Here is a 20,458-nt window from a genome sequence, read left to right as displayed (position 1 = left end):
CTGGAAAAAAAGATGAGAAACACACTCCTCACTATTACGACACAAAACGCACATTAAGGGTCCCTGGAAGACACACTTATGCGAATTATCCCAAGTAAGATAGTGATTTTTAACCACTAGTCACATGAAAAAGTTGCATTTGGGCCAAGAAAACTTGTTCCACACCCATTTCCACCAAGGCACCTCTATGCCACCAAAAAAATTGTCTATCAAGCTCCAAATAGCCTACAAAAATCGAATACTTACTAAATGAATCACTACCCTAGGCAAGAACATCCTAATCCACAAGGAATTGCACTCGTGAGAAGTAAGAATTCAAGACAACTCCTTTTAGTCCTCCTCTAATCCACCTAGCAGCCATTCTGGTGTAGGAGCACCCTTCTAAGGTCTTCCTCCTTTTGGTTTTTGTTGGTGTTTTGCTTCTTTGAGAAGCCATTGTAAATGTAGTAAGAGCCATAAGCTCATTGGTCTTATTTAGGTCCTAGTTTAGGTCCTAGGTTCTCAAGTCTTGGTTGAGGTTTCTTGTTGAGGAGAGGTTATGTGTGCCATTGATGAGTTCGGGGTCCTTTTAGCAAGGTGTTGTCCATAGGATAGCCCAATGTAGGCCTAGGAGTCAAGAAAAGCAACATTGCAAAAGTTGCTCAAAAGTTGCATGACAACTTTTCAAAGTTGTCAAGCAACGTTTCCACCTAATAGGTCAAAAACCTTAGTTTAGCGTGGAGAACCCTAATTTTGGCACACAGACCGAGGAAAGGATACTATATATAGTTACAAACCCTAAAATGATGGGTTGGATGTTGTTTTTTGTATGGCCCAAGAAAAGAGACCTTGACTGTGACTGTAATTTTGTTGCCAGTCGGCACAAATGAAGCATCAGAGAATGATAATGGATTGTTTTGCAGACTAAACTATGTTGAGAGCTTTTTGTTGTGTTTACTCTTCTATTTTGAGCAATTAGTTTTGGTGTGTTGTGCAGGTTTTGAGTCCTTTGTAAATATTTTGTAAAACACTCTTTCACTGTCCAGTTTTGGACTATTTTGTGTCAATGGGTTGACAACTCCTATCCCCATTGTGGAATCAACATGAAACCATGGGGAATAGGAGTGAAAACCCTATACATTACCTCAGAGCAAGCAGGGCCCTTGAAGATGCAGGGAAGCCATCCAAAGACCCACTCCTAGGCGAGACTGGACAGTGCCCGACTAGGAAGGGTTAAGGTTGCAGAGGTCCATGAGAGCAAGGAAGGTCAGAGGAGGAAGAACCCTTTGGAGGAGTTGTAGAGGGGTGTGTGGAGCACCATTGGTGAGAAGGGGGAGCTTCCACCAATCCAGACAAGGTGGTAAAAACACCAAACCATCACTGTGACCCTAGAAGGCCTAAAAACCCTCTTAAAAACCCTTAAAAACCCCAAAATTCACCTAGCGCAGTGTACGGACACTTGGAGGCCCAAAACCTAGAAAATCTTTGAGCTTTTTCCAATTGAACATCAGTCCTTTTGGGGAGTTTCACAAGTTGGGTCATCGTTTGCAAGAGAGAGCCCTAAAAGTCTGGAATGGAGGCCTAATTGGACTCATTCCTTATAGCCCTCTTTTGCAGGGAAGAAGCAAAATAGTGAGATCAGTAACAAATAGGAAGGTCTAAACCTCTTGGGGGCACATGAAGGGATGGAAAACCATGTCTAAGACCTATCATATCCTTGCTAGGACCTAAGAAGGTGTAGGACAAGCCAAACCCTTATTAGCCTAAATAAGGGTTCTTTTGAATCTCATGAGTAGGTGAGACCTTAGGAGAAGCATTACAAGTTGTTGGTGGGTGGATTGGGCAAGGTCAGGGGATTCCACAAGAAAGGGAAGTCCTAGAGACCCTAGGGTGTGGTTAGAACACCTGGTGATCCAAGGAAAGGATCAAAGAGCATAGACTAGGCTAGTCTATCCCATACTCATTCCCATCAGATTGGTATCAGAGCCAGTTAAAGATTTGGTGGACCGTGCATGTCTGTATATTCTGGTGAATTAGTAGGGGAGAACATAATGGTCACTAATGTAGAGCTGGCTAGGGAGGTAGAAGAGCAAAAGGAGAAAAATAGACTCCTTGAAGAAGCTATGAGTGAGATAAGGGACAAGTTGCAAGAAGTGGTTGATTAGAGGGCACATGGACTCTAGGGTGAGGACACCAAGGATAAAGGCAAGAAAACTATTGATATAGATGACATTATACCTGAACCAAACCACTTGATCAATGAAGAACCTTTTGTAAAGGCCATCAAGGCTTTGAATACAAAATCTTTTGAAGGATTGCCACATTTTAGTGGAAGGATGGATATTGATACCGTCATGGAATGGATTGAGGGTATGGAGAACCATTTTGAGTGTGAGGGTGTGACAGAAGCTCTTAAGGTTAAGGTTGCCAAATCTAGACTAAGGGGAGCAGCCTTGACATGGTGAAAATACTTACAAGAGGAGAGGATTAGCATGGAAAAGCTACCTATTGCAAATTGGAAGGCCATGGTGAGTAAGATCAAAGAGAACTACTTGCCAGAGGACTATGAAGTCCAACTTCATAAGAAGTGACAGGGATTAAAGTAGAAGGATCTTGATGTGGCCTCCTACATAGAGGAGTTTCAAAAGCTTTGTCTTAGATCCAAAGTCCAAGAAGAAGAATCCATCAAGGTGGCTAGGTATCTAAGTGGTCTAAAGTGGAACATCCAAGAGGAGATAAGCCTATGGACTCCTACCACTGTCCAAAAGTGTCATCAGCTTGCTGCTAAGGTAGAAGAGAGGAACAAAAGGAAGGGAGACTACAACAACACGGGTAGAGGCAGAGGTAGAGATCAAATGAATCACCGAGGTGGTTACCAAAGCAAGGCAAATGAGAAAAGGAATCAAGGAGAGTCCAAGTTGACTGAATATAGCAGTGAAACCAATCCCAGAGGAGGCCATTCTAGAGGAAGAGGTGCACAAGGGGGTCCAAGTAGGGGCAGAGGCACTGGCAAGAGCAGTTCCTAATTTGCAACCATTAAATGCTACAATTGTCGTCAATTGGGACACCCAACCTATAGATGCCCTGACAAGCCTACATCATCAAATAGTGGAAAAAGGGTTGCTTATGCCCATGAAGACACATCAAGCAGCAAGACACCTGAGGTGGACCATATTGAATTAGAGATTGGAGAAAATCTGATGTTCAATAGAGTCTTGATAAGACAGCCGGTTAAGGATGAACCTAAGCATAGGAGAGCATTGTTTAGGGTGAAATGCAAGATCCATGGTAAAGTTTGCAAGGTGATAGTTGATTCAGGGTCAACTGAAAACATCATTTCAGATGAGGCAGCCAAGAAGTTGAAACTCACAAGGATACCCCACACTAGCCCTTACAAGGTGACATGGTTGAATCAAGAGCAGAGTGTGCTTGTCAATGAACATACTTGGATAGAGTTCTCTATTGGAGGATACAAGGATTAGATCCTTTGTGATGTGTTACCCATGGATGCCTGTCATCTACTGCTAGGTAGACCTTAGCAATTTGATAGGAAGGTGATCTATGATGGAGAGGAGAACTCCATTTCCTTCAAGAAGGATAGTAGAACCTTTAAGATTCGGTCTCTGATAGAGAATGATGAGGGAACCTCAAGAACACCTAGTGTCTTATTGAATACTGGTAAAGAGTTCTTACACTTGCTACATGAGGAGGAGACAATGAGGTGTGCCATCTTTGTGAAGCCCAAGGAGGAGGAAGACAAGTTGCAGACAAAGGTACCCAAGGAGGTGAAGCAAATGTTGCAAGAGTATAAGGACATAGTGAGTGATGGAGCACCTGCAACACTTCCACCAAGAAGGTCTATAAGCCATCAAATAGACTTTGTTCCCGGTGCATCCCTACCCAATAAAGCTGCATATAAGCTCACACCTGATCAAAACAAGGAGGTGGCAAGGCAAGTGCAGGAGTTGTTGGATCAGGGATTGATCAAGAAGAGCATCAGCCCATGTGCAGTCCCAGTAGTGCTAGCATCAAAGAAGGGAGGCAAGTGGAGACTTTGCACTGATTCAAGGGCAATCAATAGGATCACCATAAGGTACAGATTTCCTATTCCTAGGATAGAGGATCTGATGGACTGTTTAGGTGGTACCATGTATTTTACTAAGTTGGACCTTAAAAGTGGTTATCATCAGATTAGGATCAGGGAGGGTGATGAGTGGAAGACCACTTTTAAGACCACAAAAGGGTTGTATGAATGGCTTGTGATGCCATTTGGACTCACCAATGCCCCAAGCACCTTCATGAGTTTGATGAATGAGGAGTTAAAGGACTTCACAGGCAGATTTGTGGTGGTGTACTTAGATGACATGCTCATCTATATCAGAACCAAAGAGGAGCACCTAGAACATCTGAGGTTAGTCTTAGAGAGGTTGCATGAAGAGAAGTTGGCAATCGACTTAGAGAAGTGTGACTTTTTTAAGCAAGAGTTGGTCTACTTGGGATTTGTGGTGTCTAAGGGAACCTTGAAGATGGATCCAAGCAAAGTGGAGGCAACCTTGAATTGGTTTGCCCCTAAAACGGGGACTGAAGTTAGGAGTTTCCATGGTTTAGCCCAATTCTATAGAAAGTTTGTGAGGAACTTCAGTGGCATATGTGCACCAGTACTTGACACCATAAAAGGAGGCCTGAAAACCAAATTCAAATGGACTGAACAGGATAATAAAGCATTCCAATTATTGAAGCAAGAAGTAGCCACAAAACCCATCCTACTCTTACCTACTTTTGACAAGCTATTTACATTGGAATGTGATGCAAGTGGCAATGCAGTAGGGGGTGTATTGAGTCAAGAGGGAAGGCCTGTGGCATTTTTCAGTGAAAAGCTTTATGAAGCAAAGAAGAAGTACTCAACCTATGACCTAGAGTTGTATGCACTAGTTCAGTCTCTCAAAAAGTGGAGGCATTACCTACTCCCAAAGGAATTTGTGGTGTTCACAGATAACCAGGCTTTGAGTTACATTAACACTCAAGAGAAGCTTAGCAATAGAAATTTGAAATGGATGGAATACCTCCAATCCTTTACCTTTACCATCAAGCATAAAAAGGGGCAACTCAACAAGGTGGCAGATGCTTTAAGCAGGAAGTTGTTGACTGTCCAAGAGTTACAATTGCAGAGCATAGGAATAGAAGGTTTCAAGGACCTCTATGAAGTAGATGAAGACTTCTCATCAGCCTACAAGGTCTGCAAGGAGTTTGAGAATCATTTTCATGGTGAGTATGCAGAATACACCCTTCAAAGTGGTCTCTTGTTCAAAGGTAATCAGTTATGTGTGCCTAGAGGATCCATGAGAGAAAATCTCATACAAGAGAAACACAATGGTAGTCTAAGTGGACACTTTGGGATCAATAAAACCTTGGATCTAGTACATAGGTACTACTATTGGCCTAGGTTGCCAAGGGATGTGAGAAGGTATGTGGAGCAGTGTGGTGTGTGTCAAAGAGCCAAAGGAGGGTCAAGTAATGTAGGCCTCTATCAGCCATTACCGGTCCCAAATAGGCCTTGGGAGTGTGTAAGCATGGACTTTGTAGTAGGACTCCCCAAGACAAAGACAGGTATGGATAGCATCTATGTAGTAGTAGACAGGTTTTCTAAGATGAGCCATTTCATTCCATGTAGAACTACTCATGATGCTAGCTATGTTGCACATCTCTTCTTTAAGGAGATTGTAAGGATTCATGGACTCCCACTAAGTATTGTTTCAGATAGGGACAACAAGTTCATGGGCCATTTTTGGCAAACCTTATGGAAAAGACTAGGGACCAATTTATCATTTAGCTCAGCTTACCATCCACAAACTGATGGTCAAACTGAAGTCATTAATAGGGTGTTAGGCAACTTGTTGAGTTGTCTAACCAAGGAGTATGGGCAGACATGGGATCTAGTCATTCCACAAGTGGAGTATGCCTACAATGACAGTGTAAATAGGACCACTGGAAGGAGTCCTTTTGAGGTTGTTTATGGCATACATCCAAGGGGAGTGTGTGAACTAAGAGAACTTGGTTCCATGGAGATGAAGAGTGGGCAAGTAGAGGACTTCACTCAAACCATCAAGGAGGTCCAAGAACAAGTCAAGAGATCCATCCTAGAGTCTACTCAAAAACTAAAAGCTAAAGTAGATGAGAAAAGGAGAGAGGTTCAATTCAAAGTGGGTGACTATGTGATGGTCCATCTAAGCAAAGCTAGAATGCAAAGCGACAAGCCTACTAAACTGCAAATGAAGAGGGTAGGACCTTGTAGAATTCTATCCAAATATGGTGAAAACGCCTACAAGGTGGATCTTCCTACAGATTTGGCCATATCACCAGTCTTCAATGTTGTTGACCTGATACTATACAAGGGTGAAATAGCAAGACAAACTGATAATCAAGCCAAGGTACTACAAGACTTGGATGTGAATGCTTTACCTCAAGTGAAGCAACCCATAGCAGAGGAGATCTTGGAGTCAAGGGTGAAAAAGTCTACTAGACACCAGGTCTATATGGAACACTTGGTGAAGTGGGCAGGTCAACCTGAGTCTAGAGCCACTTAGGTTGAAGAGGGCAGGTTCAAGAAACTTGGTATTGACCTAGCTCTCATTTCTCCCCTAGTTCCTTAAATTTTGTGCAGAGGGGGAGTATGGTGCAGGAGCACCCTTCTAAGGTCTTCCTCCTTTTGGTTTTTGTTGGTGTTTTGCTTCTTTGAGAAGCCATTGTAAATGTAATAAGAGCCATGAGCTCATTGGTCTTATTTAGGTCCTAGTTTAGGTCCTAGGTTCTCAAGTCTTAGTTGAGGTTTCTTGTGGAGGAGAGGTTATGTGTGCCATTGATGAGTTTGGGGTCCTTTTAGCATGGTGGTGTCCATAGGATAGCCCAATGTAGGCCTAGGAGTCAAGAAAAGCAACATTGCAAAAGTTGCTCAAAAGTTACAAAAAGTTGCATGACAACTTTTCAAAGTTGTCAAGCAACTTTTCCACCTAATAGGTCAAAAACCTTAGTTTAGTGTGGAGAACCCTAATTTTGGCACACAGACCGAGGAAAGGATACTATATATAGTTACAAACCCTAAAATGATGGGTTGGATGTTGTTTTTTGTATGGCCCAAGAAAAGAGACCTTGACTATGACTGTAATTTTGTTGCCAGTCGGCACAAATGAAGCATCAGAGAATGATAATGGATTGTTTTGCAGACTAAACTATGTTGAGAGCTTTTTGTTGTGTTTACTCTTCTATTTTGAGCAATTAGTTTTGGTGTGTTGTGCAGGTTTTGAGTCCTTTGTAAATATTTTGTAAAACACTCTTTCACTGTCCAGTTTTGGACTATTTTGTGTCAATGGGTTGACAACTCCTATCCCCATTGTGGAATCACCATGAAACCATGGGGAATAGGAGTGAAAACCCTGTACATTACCTCAGAGCAAGCAGGGCCCTTGAAGATGCAGGGAAGCCATCCAAAGACCCACTCCTAGGCGAGACTGGACAATGCCCGACTAGGAAGGGTTAAGGTTGCAGAGGTCCATGAGAGCAAGGAAGGTCAGAGGAGGAAGCACCCTTTGGAAGAGTTGTAGAGGGGTGTGTGGAGCACCATTGGTGAGAAGGGGGAGCTTCCACCAATCCAGACAAGGTGGTAAAAACACCAAACCATCACTGTGACCCTAGAAGGCCTAAAAACCCTCTTAAAAACCCTTAAAAACCCCAAAATTCACCTAGAGCAGTGTACGGACACTTGGAGGCCCAAAACCTAGAAAATCTTTGAGCTTTTGCCAATTGAACATCAGTCCTTTTGGGGAGTTTCACAAGTTGGGTCATCGTTTGCAAGAGAGTGCCCTAAAAGTTTGGAATGGAGGCCTAATTGGACTCATTCCTTGTAGCCCTCTTTTGCAGGGAAGAAGTAAAATAGTGAGATCGGTAACAAATAGGAAGGTCTAAACCTCTTGGGGGCACATGAAGGGATGGAAAACCATGTCTAAGACCTGTCCTATCCTTGATAGGACTTAAGAAGGTGTAGGACAAGCCAAACCCTTATTAGCCTAAATAAGGGTTCTTTTGAATCTCATGAGTAGGTGAGACCTTAGGAGAAGTATTACAAGTTGTTGGTGGGTGGATTGGGCAAGGTCAGGGGATTCCACAAGCAAGGGAAGTCCTAGAGACCCTAGGGTGTGGTTAGAACACCTAGTGATCCAAGGAAAGGATCAAAGAGCATAGACTAGGCTAGTCTATCCCATACCGATTCCCATCACATTCACAGGAAGCCTTCCATCTATAAGCAACAACCTTCCCTTAATTATGAGCAATCTTAAAGTGCTCCACCTTGTCCCAACTAGCATTGGTAAAACTCTCACAAAGGGGTTGACGGTGAGGATACATAGAAAGGATAGGTGGGTTACCATCCCAGGAATCAAGCCAAAACAAAGCTTGAGAGACCTTATTACAAATCCAAAACAACCCACTCTTGACCAGTTGAGTCCCAGTCTTCAGAGTGTGTTGAATCATGGAACCCCTACCCTCCAGATAGCACAGGGGCTTCACTTAGTGAACCTAGGTTATAGCACGTGTGTTCATGGCATACTAAAGAATCCCCCTATTTTTTAAAAATATTGCCCTAAACTCTTTTTTTGTCATCCCCTCGCAATACACAACCTGAATTAAAAGCCCCCTTATTTTCACCAAATATTATATTTTTTCATAGCCGGAATTAAAAACTGCCCTATTTTCATTCATAGGCAATATATATTGCACCCTCATTTTTGGGATATTAAACCCCCCAATATGAATGTACATGATATAATATTGCCTAGCCAATGAAGCCCCTGTGCCAGATAGTAATGCGAAGCATCCAAGAAGTTCACACCATTAAGATACTTATGCATGAGAATCCAAGCCCAAACCTAATGCTGACTGGTACACCACCAACAATATAGTTTTACAGCAAGAGCTTGCCCATTCAAGATAGTAGAACGAAGACCAAGTCCCCCCTCTCGTTTTGGTTGACACACAGAGTCCCACTTAACTAAACTCCACTAAGACGCTTGCAAATTACCACTCCAAAGAAATTGATGCGAGAGACCATCAAATTTCTATAGGAAGTACATAGGAGTCGTTAGAACAAAACTCCTATAAATAGGGAGAGCCTAAATCATTGATTAAAGAAGAGTCACCCTAGCAGCAATATACAACCATTGATGTGTCCAGTGATTAACCTTTTGACGCAACTTATCAAGCAAATCTTGCCAAAAAGGATGAAGATGCCTACCCACAAGAGGAATACCCAAATAGAGCAAGGGAAGAGAACCAATAGAAAACCTCAAAATATTAGCAATCCTCCTCTGAATACAGTCTGGAGTGTGGAAATAAAGAGAAGATTTGTGCTCATTGATTTTTTGACCCAAAGCAACCAAATATATGTCCAAAGCCCGCTTGAAAGAATCAGCCTCGTGAAGACGAGCAATCCCCATAAGTGCAATATCATCCACAAACTGGAGATGAGAAAGTTTAGGCAACCCATTACCCCGACTCCAACCTTGAATCAGACCATGAGAAACTTAAGACTTAATAAATTTGCCCAAGCCCTCAACCATAATAATAAACAAATAGGGGGACAAAGGATCCCCTTGACGAAGATCCCTAGAAGCTCCAAATAACTCAGATGGCTCACCATTAATAATAATAGAGAAGATGCATATGTAACACAACTCATTGTCCAACTAACCCATACACATACTGATACATTTGATCATTTTGTCATCATTAATCTAGATCACATACACATACTTCACTATCTTATTTCTCTTCACAACAAAAAAGGAACATGAACCATCAATATGTAGCTCTCATTTGAGGACAATAGTTAGGCTTATCCTTCTTCCCCGATATTATGATAAGGAATTGAGATCTTTAGATTTCATTGTTTGTCTTGGGATCTCATTCCCCATCATTTCATATATGCACATGACCTCTCCATATGAATGACAACCACACATAATGAATCATTATGACATGTTACAAGCCAAATATTGTTGGACGACTTCTCCTAATACCTATACAGCAACCAAACATCAACCATGGCTTGTGGTTGTAGAGAGAAACACTTGGATTGAAGTCGCTTGTGATACCTTTGTGCATGCCTTAGAACATCACTATACCTCTAGGCATCACATGTACTTCAATAGTGTTGTAAATGCTCCTACACTATCATACACATAACTAGTAATATACCCACAATTGTGTGACTGTGAGTTCTCCAAATGATTTGTGATTACATAGCAACATTGGGCTAAGACAAGCCTTTGCGATAAACCACAAAACTTGAAACTTATTGTAAACTTTTACAACTTACCACAATTGTTTACTAGTCTATAACCAAATTAATATCACCAAGCATCTCCTTGCACTTCTCCAGAACATGAACTTATGGCAAAGTTCATCAACTTCAACCAACAAAAAATATAGAAGAAACTCTCTCTAGGATAATAGCGCACTAAAGTTCCAATGCTTGGAACATAAGTGTAAAAAGGGTTATGTAAGAACCTAACATGCAACTAGAGTTTTGGAAATGGTTTACAGCGAGGTAATGGTCGAGATATGCTAAGGTAATATAATATCATAATAGAAGTAAAATTATTTTTAAGTAATGAACGATTTTAGAGCAATGAGTGAAGTGTGACACAAAGACAATGCATCTAGGTTATGATCAAATCGCTTAGGGTGTTGCACTTTTATGCTTGACTTAACACACGATTCGAAAGTTTTAGCATAAAAATTGACAAATAACATTTAGTTCAAATGGGGTTAGCATTTAAAATTTTGAATCCAAAACTCTATGAATTATATTTATTAATGTGAAAATAAACCAAATCAAATCCACAAATTGAAAAAAAAAAAAAGTAAAAAAAAACAATGTAATCTAATCATTGAAGATTGTCTCTATTAAATTAGATTAATATATTTTAAGTAAAAAATTCTTTAATCGGAGGTTGTCTCATAATGTGTTGGTTAAGTGGTGGTGATATTGCGTCCACCAATGTTCAAACCTTCATTGAACTACTTCGATGGCAAGTTTGTGCCTTTGCTAAAACACCCCAACAAAAAGATGTTTCCCATTAGAGTTCAAAATGTGCATGCTAATGTGGCACAAGTTTAGGCGTTACAAAATCACGAAGGGACAAACAATTTTGACATCAACAATGCGAGAGACTATAGCATGCTCAAGTAAAGCACATTAAACCATAACTAATTTGCCACTTTGGCAATAAAACCCTAATCAAGAACACTAATTCATGTGTGTTTAAATTCGCTACTTGGTCTCTTTTTTAGTGTTTTGATATGGAGCTCAAGTGAGAATCTGGAAGGACCAATCACGACCAAAGAAAGTCCATCTTACATAGCGGAAATCTACGCTTGTTCGGATAGAATAAAATACATTAATTACATGTCATCAAGCTTGAGCTTATAGCCACACTCTCGCCTGATATTTATTCTATATCTGTTTGTTTTCTCCTGCCTGCAGCCAAACAAATGGCTCACATGTCTCCTCTCCACGTTAAAATCTTCACTAAATAGTGCCTTAATTTTGCTTAATGTTTATATGTGCATTGTCCTATAGGTTAAGAAACTTCATTAGATTCAGTGGTACTGATATAGCCAAGTCACTTGCTTGTCTTCTTCAAGAGGAACCAGAGTTTCCTCATTTAACAAATTGGTCTTCTGCAACATTCTTCAATCAAGTCTCAGGCTTAAGCTTCCACTGCTTCTTCTCTTCACAATTTTATACCATCCATAAAGAGGTGGAGTACAATCAATGCTGTTTATAAAGTTAAAGTTAGTTGGGTGCTGATAATTTTTTGTTGGGTGCCAATAAATTTGACTGAGTGCTGATAATTTTAATTGAATGTTGATAAGTTTTTAGGTGCTTATAAATTTAACATGGCGCTGATAAATTTAGTTGGGAATTTGTCATTTGGGTTTATGGTAGAGTGCTCCAGTTCTGTAGATTCTTTACAATGGAAATAGAATGATTTTAGCTTGTCTGAGTATTGGTGGGCATGGAAGAAATAGAATTTAATTTTGTGTTCTTTGCCATTGAAATATTATGAATTTAGTTTGTTTGAGAAGGGGTGTTCATGCAGGTAGAGAATACAGTTCTGTATGTTCTTTGCAATGCAAATTGTATGAGTTTAGCTTGTCTGACAAGTACAACGCAATGCCCATGCAGAAGAGAATTCCATGTTGAAGCATTAGTTGCAGGCCAGCGGGGAGTGACATATTATAATACAATGGCGTTTGTGGTGTCATCTTCGTACACATCCCCAAGTTTTAAGCTTGTTCCTTTTAATCAAACTAGTCGCGCATACCTACCAGGTAGGTTCTGTTTCCCTGTTATTTATAGATTCCATTTGAATTCATGCTGTTTGAAACTCACTCCTTACGAAATCGCTTAAAGAATTTAATATTAAGATCATATTCATTCGAATGACCCATCTCTCATGAGTAGCGATTCCAGGAACCAGCTCTCATGATCATTGATAGCTAAATGCTGAGTATATAAAAGCCCATACATATAATGCATCTTGTCTTGGATTAATTAGCTTTGGGGCACCTCGATTTATGTTCTTGCTATTATCAACTAGAATTTCTTGTGGCAAGGAAAGTGGGTACCTTGGTTTGATCTTGTAATCAAGGACCCATATCCTCAGATACGAAGTTATACATTCCATATTACTGTTTCCAAATACTGGATCTTATGAATGTCTATGTGCAGGTGTGCATAGGGCTTTTGAAGGCATTAGACTCCCCAACAGTGTAGAGTCTCTTCGAAAACTAGTAAGATTGATGTTCTGAAATTTAATTCTGTTTTCCATCAAATTTTTGAATTTTCAAGCCCCGTCTTACACCTCTAGGCTAAGGTTTTATTCTCCCAAAAGAGTTCCGACCCAAATAGAATCCCAAAATTAGCCTAGAATGAATGCTAGACGATTGGTTCACGGTAGAGTCATACGAGTTTCTACTAAGTGGTCTTGCATCTTCTGGGATTTAGGCACCTAATGATCCCTTGTCTTGCATATTGCAGGGAGACTATCATGGTCATTGTCATGCATCTACATTTTCAGCCTACAGCCCAAAAGCTGGCAACAGAGCACCAAAGGTATGTAATTCTCTTTCCTCATATCACAGTAGAATCAAAGGAAATGTTGCTTGAATCTGATTGTCTTGTATGCGCTGTATTGAACAAAATAAGACTAAGATGTAAAATTTTACTCAGAACTCACAGAGGTTCTATGCCAAGCCAAATTGACAAGGATCTTGTCTACATAAGTTTGGTTGGTTCACACCTGTTGGTTCAACTCTATGATACCATGATGTTAGAAACTGAATATATATTTGGGTTTTGTAGAACCCTATTCTATAACAATTATATTTAGCTAAGTTCCTTGGATAATATGATCACAATAACTGCAATTTCATGTAAGGCTTAGAATAGTGTAGGGCCTGTACCACCTTAGCTTGTTTCTCTTTACTAATATGCACTTGCATTCTAAAACGAGTGCATCCCTTTCTGTGACACAATATTCTTATATAGAATTTATGCAACTATATTGTTGCTTAATTTGTTGGGCTATTTTCAAGTTAATGAGCACATGAACCTCAAAAAATGCCTTAAAGCATAGATGAATACCCAAGATGTAGGCATAAAATTATAAAGCAGATATAACGTCTGAAATGAGTTCTCAATTTTTCATTTTCATACAAATGCTCTTCAAAACATTTGACTTCTTGGTTGATGTTAGTTGATATGGATGCATGTCAGGTGATCTCTGCAGTTGCTGGGAACAGTTTGGTCACAGAGGAAACCCCAGAAACCTCTGCAGAAATTGGGAAAGGTCTGTTCACACAGGGAAACCCAGAAATGAGACGAATCAGTCCTGAAAGAAATCAGGGACTGCCTAATGTTAAAATAGTCTATGTAGTACTTGAAGCTCAATATCAAGCCTCTGTAAGTGAAGCAGTTCGTAGTCTTAACCAGAGAAGAAAAGATGCTTCATTTGAGGTTGTTGGGTACCTTCTAGAGGAGTTAAGAGACCAAAACAACTATGACACTTTCCGTAATGATCTCTCAGATGCTAATATTTTCATTGGATCTCTCATATTTATTGAGGAGCTTGCTCAAAAAGTTAAGGCTGCAGTGGAGACTGAGAGGGAACGACTGGATGCTGTGTTGATTTTCCCTTCTATGCCAGAGGTGATGAGATTGAATAAACTGGGCACTTTTAGTATGTCCCAGTTAGGACAATCCAAGAGCCCTTTCTTCCAGATGTTCAAGAGAAAGAAGAAGGGAGCAGGCTTTGAGGAAAGCATGCTTAAGCTTGTTAGGACTCTACCCAAAGTCCTCAAGTATTTGCCTAGTGACAAGGCTCAGGATGCTAGAGCTTATATAATGAGCTTGCAATTTTGGTTGGGTGGATCTCCAGATAATCTTGAAAACTTCTTTAAAATGATTGCTGGGTCTTATGTACCTTCTCTGAGAAGCACAAAAATGGAGTTTGCTGATCCAGTCCTTTATTTGGACACTGGAATATGGCACCCTTTGGCTCCTCGTATGTTTGATGATGTCAAGGAGTATTTGAATTGGTATGACACCAGAAAAGATGCAAATGAAAAACTAAAAGACCCAAAGGCGCCTACAATTGGTATTGCCATGCAAAGAACCCACATTGTTACCGGTGATGATAGTCACTATGTGGCTGTTGTGATGGAACTAGAAGCCAGAGGGGCAAGAGTTATCCCAATATTTTCAGGCGGATTAGACTTCTCTACTCCTGTGGAGCGTTTCTTATATGATCCATTCACAAAGAAATCTATTGTACAAGCTGTGGTTTCCTTGACTGGATTTGCACTAGTAGGTGGACCTGCTAGACAGGATCATCCTCGTGCTATACAAACCTTAGCCAAACTTGATGTTCCCTACATTGTTGCTTTGCCATTGGTGTTCCAGACTACAGAAGAATGGCTTATTAGCACTTTGGGATTACATCCTATTCAGGTTGCATTACAGGTTGCTCTTCCTGAGCTTGATGGTGGTTTGGAGCCCATTGTTTTTGCCGGCCGTGATGCAAAAACTGGTAGGTTATATTTTTGAGCAAGTTGATCGATTGTATATTTGTGAGCAGTCCTAGCAGTTAATGCAAAAATGATAAGTACCGTTTGGCAACTCTTGTTATCATGTCCTTTGTGATGGGCATATGATTTACGACAAATGCGTAGAACTCATGTTACTCCTAAAATATTGGAGGGGCATTACAAGATGATGCAGATTTTTATTTTCTAACTTTATTTATCTCTTTGCAGGCAAGTCTCATGCACTCCATAAGCGTGTTGAACAGCTTTGTACACGAGCAATTAAGTGGGCTGACTTAAAGCGAAAAACAAAGGTAATTTGTTTTCATCCTCCATTCTGATTTGTTTCTACATAGCAAAAATCTATAGGGATGTCATTTGATATTGGAACCACAGTCCTTAATATAATGTTTAATGATGAGAATTTTTTTGGCATAATTGCTCAGAATGATTCAAATACTAATGTTGCCTCGGTTTATATGGAAGCCATCCATGGATCTCATGAAATATTACATGTTTTCAGGAGGAAAAGAAAGTTGCTATCACCGTATTTAGCTTCCCACCTGATAAAGGCAATGTAGGCACTGCAGCCTATCTCAATGTGTTCTCTTCAATTTTCAGTGTTCTGCAGGATCTGCAGAAAGATGGTTATAATGTAGAAGGCTTGCCAGATACCCCTGAATTGCTTATTGAAGATATAATTCATGACAAAGAGGCTAAGTTTAACAGTCCAAATTTGAATATTGCTTACAAGATGAATGTAAGAGAGTATCAGCAGCTAACTTCCTATGCAAAAGCTTTGGAAGATAACTGGGGAAAGCCACCAGGAAATCTAAATTCTGATGGGGAAAACTTGCTAGTATTTGGAAAACAGTATGGCAATGTCTTTATTGGAGTGCAGCCAACTTTTGGATATGAGGGTGATCCCATGAGGCTTCTTTTTGCAAAATCAGCAAGTCCACATCATGGATTTGCTGCTTATTATTCATTCGTTGAGAAAATTTTCAAAGCTGATGCTGTCTTACATTTTGGAACTCATGGATCCCTAGAATTCATGCCTGGTAAACAAGTGGGACTGAGTGATGTGTGTTATCCTGACAGTTTGATAGGAAACATCCCCAATATATACTACTATGCCGCCAACAATCCCTCTGAGGCGACCATAGCAAAACGCCGGAGCTATGCTAACACAATTAGTTACTTGACACCTCCAGCAGAGAATGCTGGATTGTATAAAGGTCTGAAACAGCTAAGCGAACTGATATCTTCTTATCAATCACTTAAGGACAGTGGAAGAGGCACACAGATAATCAACAGTATCATCAGTACTGCTAAACAATGCAACCTTGACAAAGATGTTGTTCTGCCAGAAGAAGGGGCAGAGCTTCGGCCTGAAGAGAGGGATTCTGTGGTGGGTAAAGTTTACAGTAAGATAATGGAAATTGAATCTCGCTTATTACCTTGTGGATTGCATGTTATAGGCCAACCACCTTCTGCAATGGAAGCTGTGGCTACTCTTGTCAATATAGCTTCCCTGGACAGACCTGAGGAAGAGATATATTCATTGCCAGGGATCCTTGCAGAAGCAGTGAACCGAAGTATAGAAGATGTTTACAGAAACAGTGATAAAGGAGTTTTGAGAGATGTAGAGTTGTTAAAACAGATTACAGATGCCTCCAGAGGTGCTGTCTCTGCATTTGTTGATAGGACAACAAACCCGAAAGGACAGGTGGCTGATGTTGCACAAAAGCTTGGATCTATACTTGGATTTGGACGAAAGGAACCTTGGACTGAGTATCTAGAAAAGACAAAGTTTTGGAATGCTGATCAAAATAAACTACGCACCCTCTTTGAATTTTTGAGTGATTGTTTGAGGCTAGTTGTGGCTGATAATGAACTTGGGGCATTGAAGCAAGCTCTAGAAGGCAGTTATGTTGAACCTGGACCTGGAGGTGATCCGATCAGGAATCCTAAGGTACTACCCACTGGGAAAAACATTCATGCACTGGATCCTCAAGCTATTCCAACTGAAGCAGCACTGCAGAGTGCTAAAGTGGTAGTTGAGCGGCTTCTAAAAAGGCAAAAAGCAGATAATGATGGAAAGTACCCAGAAACAGTTGCATTGGTTCTCTGGGGAACAGACAACATCAAGACGTATGGTGAATCACTTGCACAGGTACTGTGGATGATAGGTGTCAAACCTGTAGCAGATGCTCTAGGTCGAGTCAACAAGGTGGAGCCTGTATCTTTGGAGGAACTTGGGAGACCCCGTGTTGATGTGGTGGTGAATTGTTCTGGAGTTTTCAGAGACCTGTTTATCAATCAGGTACATTTTTGTCAAATTTTAAAACTATTTGTTCAGGCATTGCTGAAGTTAAAATATTTGATTCTTTAAAATAAAGATGACAGATAGGTAAGGATGTGAGAAGAGGAAGATACTTTTGAAGCGGTTGATCTAATGCAGAAAATCAGATAATGAACTCTCAATTTTTATTACAAATATATGGAGGATTTAGCTTTCATATTTTAGATGATTCTGCTTGTATCATATTGGATCATGTCAGACTATGATAGATTTCCATAACTTTTTCTTTTCGATTTGAAATCCAGAAACTTGCATTAGTTTTGGACAATAGGTCCCAACTAGTTCTTTCCAATAGTTTTTTTCAAGAAAATGCACTTGGAAACAACTGTGTATGAAGAAAATGGCTTGGCACCTCTCGTGAAATGTTTGTCTCGAAAAGCATTTTCTTGAAATTGTGAATTATTTATTTGTGTTGGAGTACAACTCAAATCTTTCTTGACAGTAACTGATTTGGTCAGGCTTCTTTATGTATCTTTTTTCTAATACGCACCCTATGTGTATGCAGATGAACCTCCTTGACCGAGCAATAAAAATGGTAGCTGAGCTTGACGAACCTGTGGACATGAACTATGTAAGGAAACATGCCATAGAGCAAGCTGAAACGCTGGGAATTGGCGTCCGCGAGGCTGCCACTCGAGTATTTTCAAATGCATCTGGATCCTACTCGTCTAATGTCAATCTAGCTGTTGAGAATTCTTCTTGGAATGATGAGAAGCAATTGCAGGACATGTATGTGAGCAGGAAATCTTTTGCTTTTGACTCTGATGCTCCAGGCGCAGGCATGAAGGAGAATAAAAAAGTGTTTGAAATGGCGCTATCAACAGCTGAGGCTACTTTTCAGAACCTAGATTCATCTGAGATCTCCCTTACAGATGTTAGTCATTACTTTGACTCGGACCCCACAAATCTTGTACAGAGCCTGAGAAAGGACAAGAAAAAGCCCAATGCATATATTGCAGATACAACCACAGCAAATGCACAAGTCAGAACTCTGGCTGAGACAGTAAGGCTAGACGCAAGGACAAAATTACTTAATCCTAAGTGGTACGAAGGAATGCTTTCAAGTGGGTATGAAGGTGTTAGGGAGATTGAAAAGAGGTTGACAAATACTGTGGGATGGAGTGCTACATCTGGCCAAGTGGACAATTGGGTGTATGAGGAAGCAAATACCACTTTCATTGAAGATGAAAACATGTTGAAGAGGTTGTTGGACACAAACCCAAATTCAGTCAGGAAGCTAGTTCAGACATTCTTAGAGGCAAATGGAAGAGGTTATTGGGAAACGTCTGAGCAGAATATTGAGAGATTAAGGCAGTTGTATCAAGAGGTTGAAGATAAAATTGAAGGCATTGATAGAAACTAGATTTGTTCAGTGAAGTTGTATGTAAAATAGGATTTCTTTATTAGATTTTTTATTTTGGTTGTTATTATAGTAGAATCTAATATGTACAACAGATTTCAGTCAGCATTTTAATTGAATGCTCAAAACATTCTTAAGTTATTTCGAGGTATACAACCATGTCTTGAAAATTTTGGCTCCTTTTCTCCTTTATTCTTCCCATGTTGAGAAATGATGTTTCAATACACTCAATAGCAAGAAGATAATCAATAGCAAGAAGATAATAAAGGAATGCCCCTCTTTCTAGGGTAAGAGAAAATAAATTGTGCAAATCAACAAAATGGCCCTCTCCTGTTACCAGCATCATTCAGATGAATTTTGATGGGGCTTCAAAATGAAATCGGGTAGCTTGGTCCCCTACGATGGATCATAATATCTGTTTAAAGGGGATCAAATCATCTTCCTTATCCCTATAGACACATATAATGAAACAAAACTTGAAAGCAATCCGTTTTGTAGAAGGGTTAAAGCTTACTCGTTCTCAAGGTTTGAGGTTTCTACATGTTGAGGAAGATTCGGAGCTTATCATAAATGTTAAGGTAAAATTTTCAACACCCAGCTGGAAACTTAACAGCATTCTCCAAGAAGCGGAAGATTTAATCTCCAAATTAGAATGAATGAATAATTCGTATTCAGATTCTTTTCCCTACTGATTCTTCTGTTATGAATCCTTAATCATTGCTTGAGAGAAATCAACCAGCCGATCCTCTTGGTAATGCTTGTGTGCGGAGGAACTCGGGAGTTTCAGCTCCTTAATTCCTATGGGAGATGCTTATTTCCCAATTAAGACTTCAAATTACATGTTTATTTGGGCAACCATTCTCTTTAAAAGGGCACTCCTTGCTCGTGGTGGCATGCAATGAGAATAACATTTGCGTGTAAAGATGATGGATAATGTGTAAAACTTATAGTTATCACCCTTGTTTCATATTTATTAAAATTATATGTGGTGATTTTGAACTATTTTCAAATTTTAATAGTTGTTTAGTTCTTAAGTCTTTTGTTCAATTTATAATTTTGGATTCATGTTATCAATTATAGTGTCATATTAGTATGTATTTGTTGAGGTGTCATAAAATATTTTAAAAAATAAGATTAAGAATTATACATTAAGTCATATTTTATTGATATGTTGATGTGGTATGATATGTTTTATTGTTCTTATATCTACGAAATATTTCATTTATTTATTAGTAATCATGGTCAACTCTAATAGCCTTGAAGTCATAACTAATTGTGCTATATTATTAAAATTATTAACAACACTTCAAGGTGCAATCTTATTGGAACACACACACATCTATGGACAATGGAGAAATAGACCATAGACATAGATATGTATAATCTTGTTGGCCAAGCACTACACATTTATAATTTTTAGAGTCATTTATATTGATTTTGCATAATGATATATACAACTCACTCCAACACAAATCATCATCTTCAAATGAGTCACTATTTCGAATTAATGGATACTTAAGTTGAGCCTTAACAATTCTTGGTGCATTTCATAATTTATATTTGCATGTTTACAACATGAAGAATATGACCAAAATCTTGCAACTTCCATTATA

The 20,458-nt window shown here is 39.7% G+C and overlaps 1 protein-coding gene across 1 annotated transcript; it reads left to right on the top strand.

Annotated features, from left to right (window-relative positions):
- The first annotated feature begins 11,456 nt into the window (after positions 1 to 11,456).
- On the top strand, positions 11,457 to 18,986 carry LOC131060725 (magnesium-chelatase subunit ChlH, chloroplastic). Its single transcript, XM_057994070.2, has 8 exons — positions 11,457 to 11,792; positions 12,221 to 12,366; positions 12,767 to 12,828; positions 13,076 to 13,150; positions 13,814 to 15,125; positions 15,352 to 15,434; positions 15,644 to 17,446; positions 17,991 to 18,986. Exons 2-8 carry the CDS (start codon positions 12,282 to 12,284, stop codon positions 18,846 to 18,848), a joined length of 4,278 nt encoding a protein of 1,425 aa, XP_057850053.2. The 5' UTR covers positions 11,457 to 11,792; positions 12,221 to 12,281; the 3' UTR covers positions 18,849 to 18,986.
- The last annotated feature ends 1,472 nt before the right edge of the window (positions 18,987 to 20,458 follow it).

This window comes from Cryptomeria japonica, chromosome 10, assembly GCF_030272615.1.
Source record: "Cryptomeria japonica chromosome 10, Sugi_1.0, whole genome shotgun sequence".
NCBI lineage: Eukaryota > Viridiplantae > Streptophyta > Pinopsida > Cupressales > Cupressaceae > Cryptomeria > Cryptomeria japonica.
The sequence above is the reverse complement of the archived record's forward strand: the minus strand, read 5'-3'. Positions and strand labels throughout refer to the sequence as shown.

Excerpts from the sequence above, each read along its gene's own strand:
- LOC131060725 (XM_057994070.2), top strand. The coding sequence starts at position 12,282 with ATGGCGTTTGTGGTGTCATCTTCGTACACATCCCCAAGTTTTAAGCTT. Across the intron at positions 12,367-12,766 it reads TAGTCGCGCATACCTACCAG|GTGTGCATAGGGCTTTTGAA; the intron begins GTAGGTTCTGTT and ends GTCTATGTGCAG. Across the intron at positions 15,126-15,351 it reads CGGCCGTGATGCAAAAACTG|GCAAGTCTCATGCACTCCAT; the intron begins GTAGGTTATATT and ends ATCTCTTTGCAG.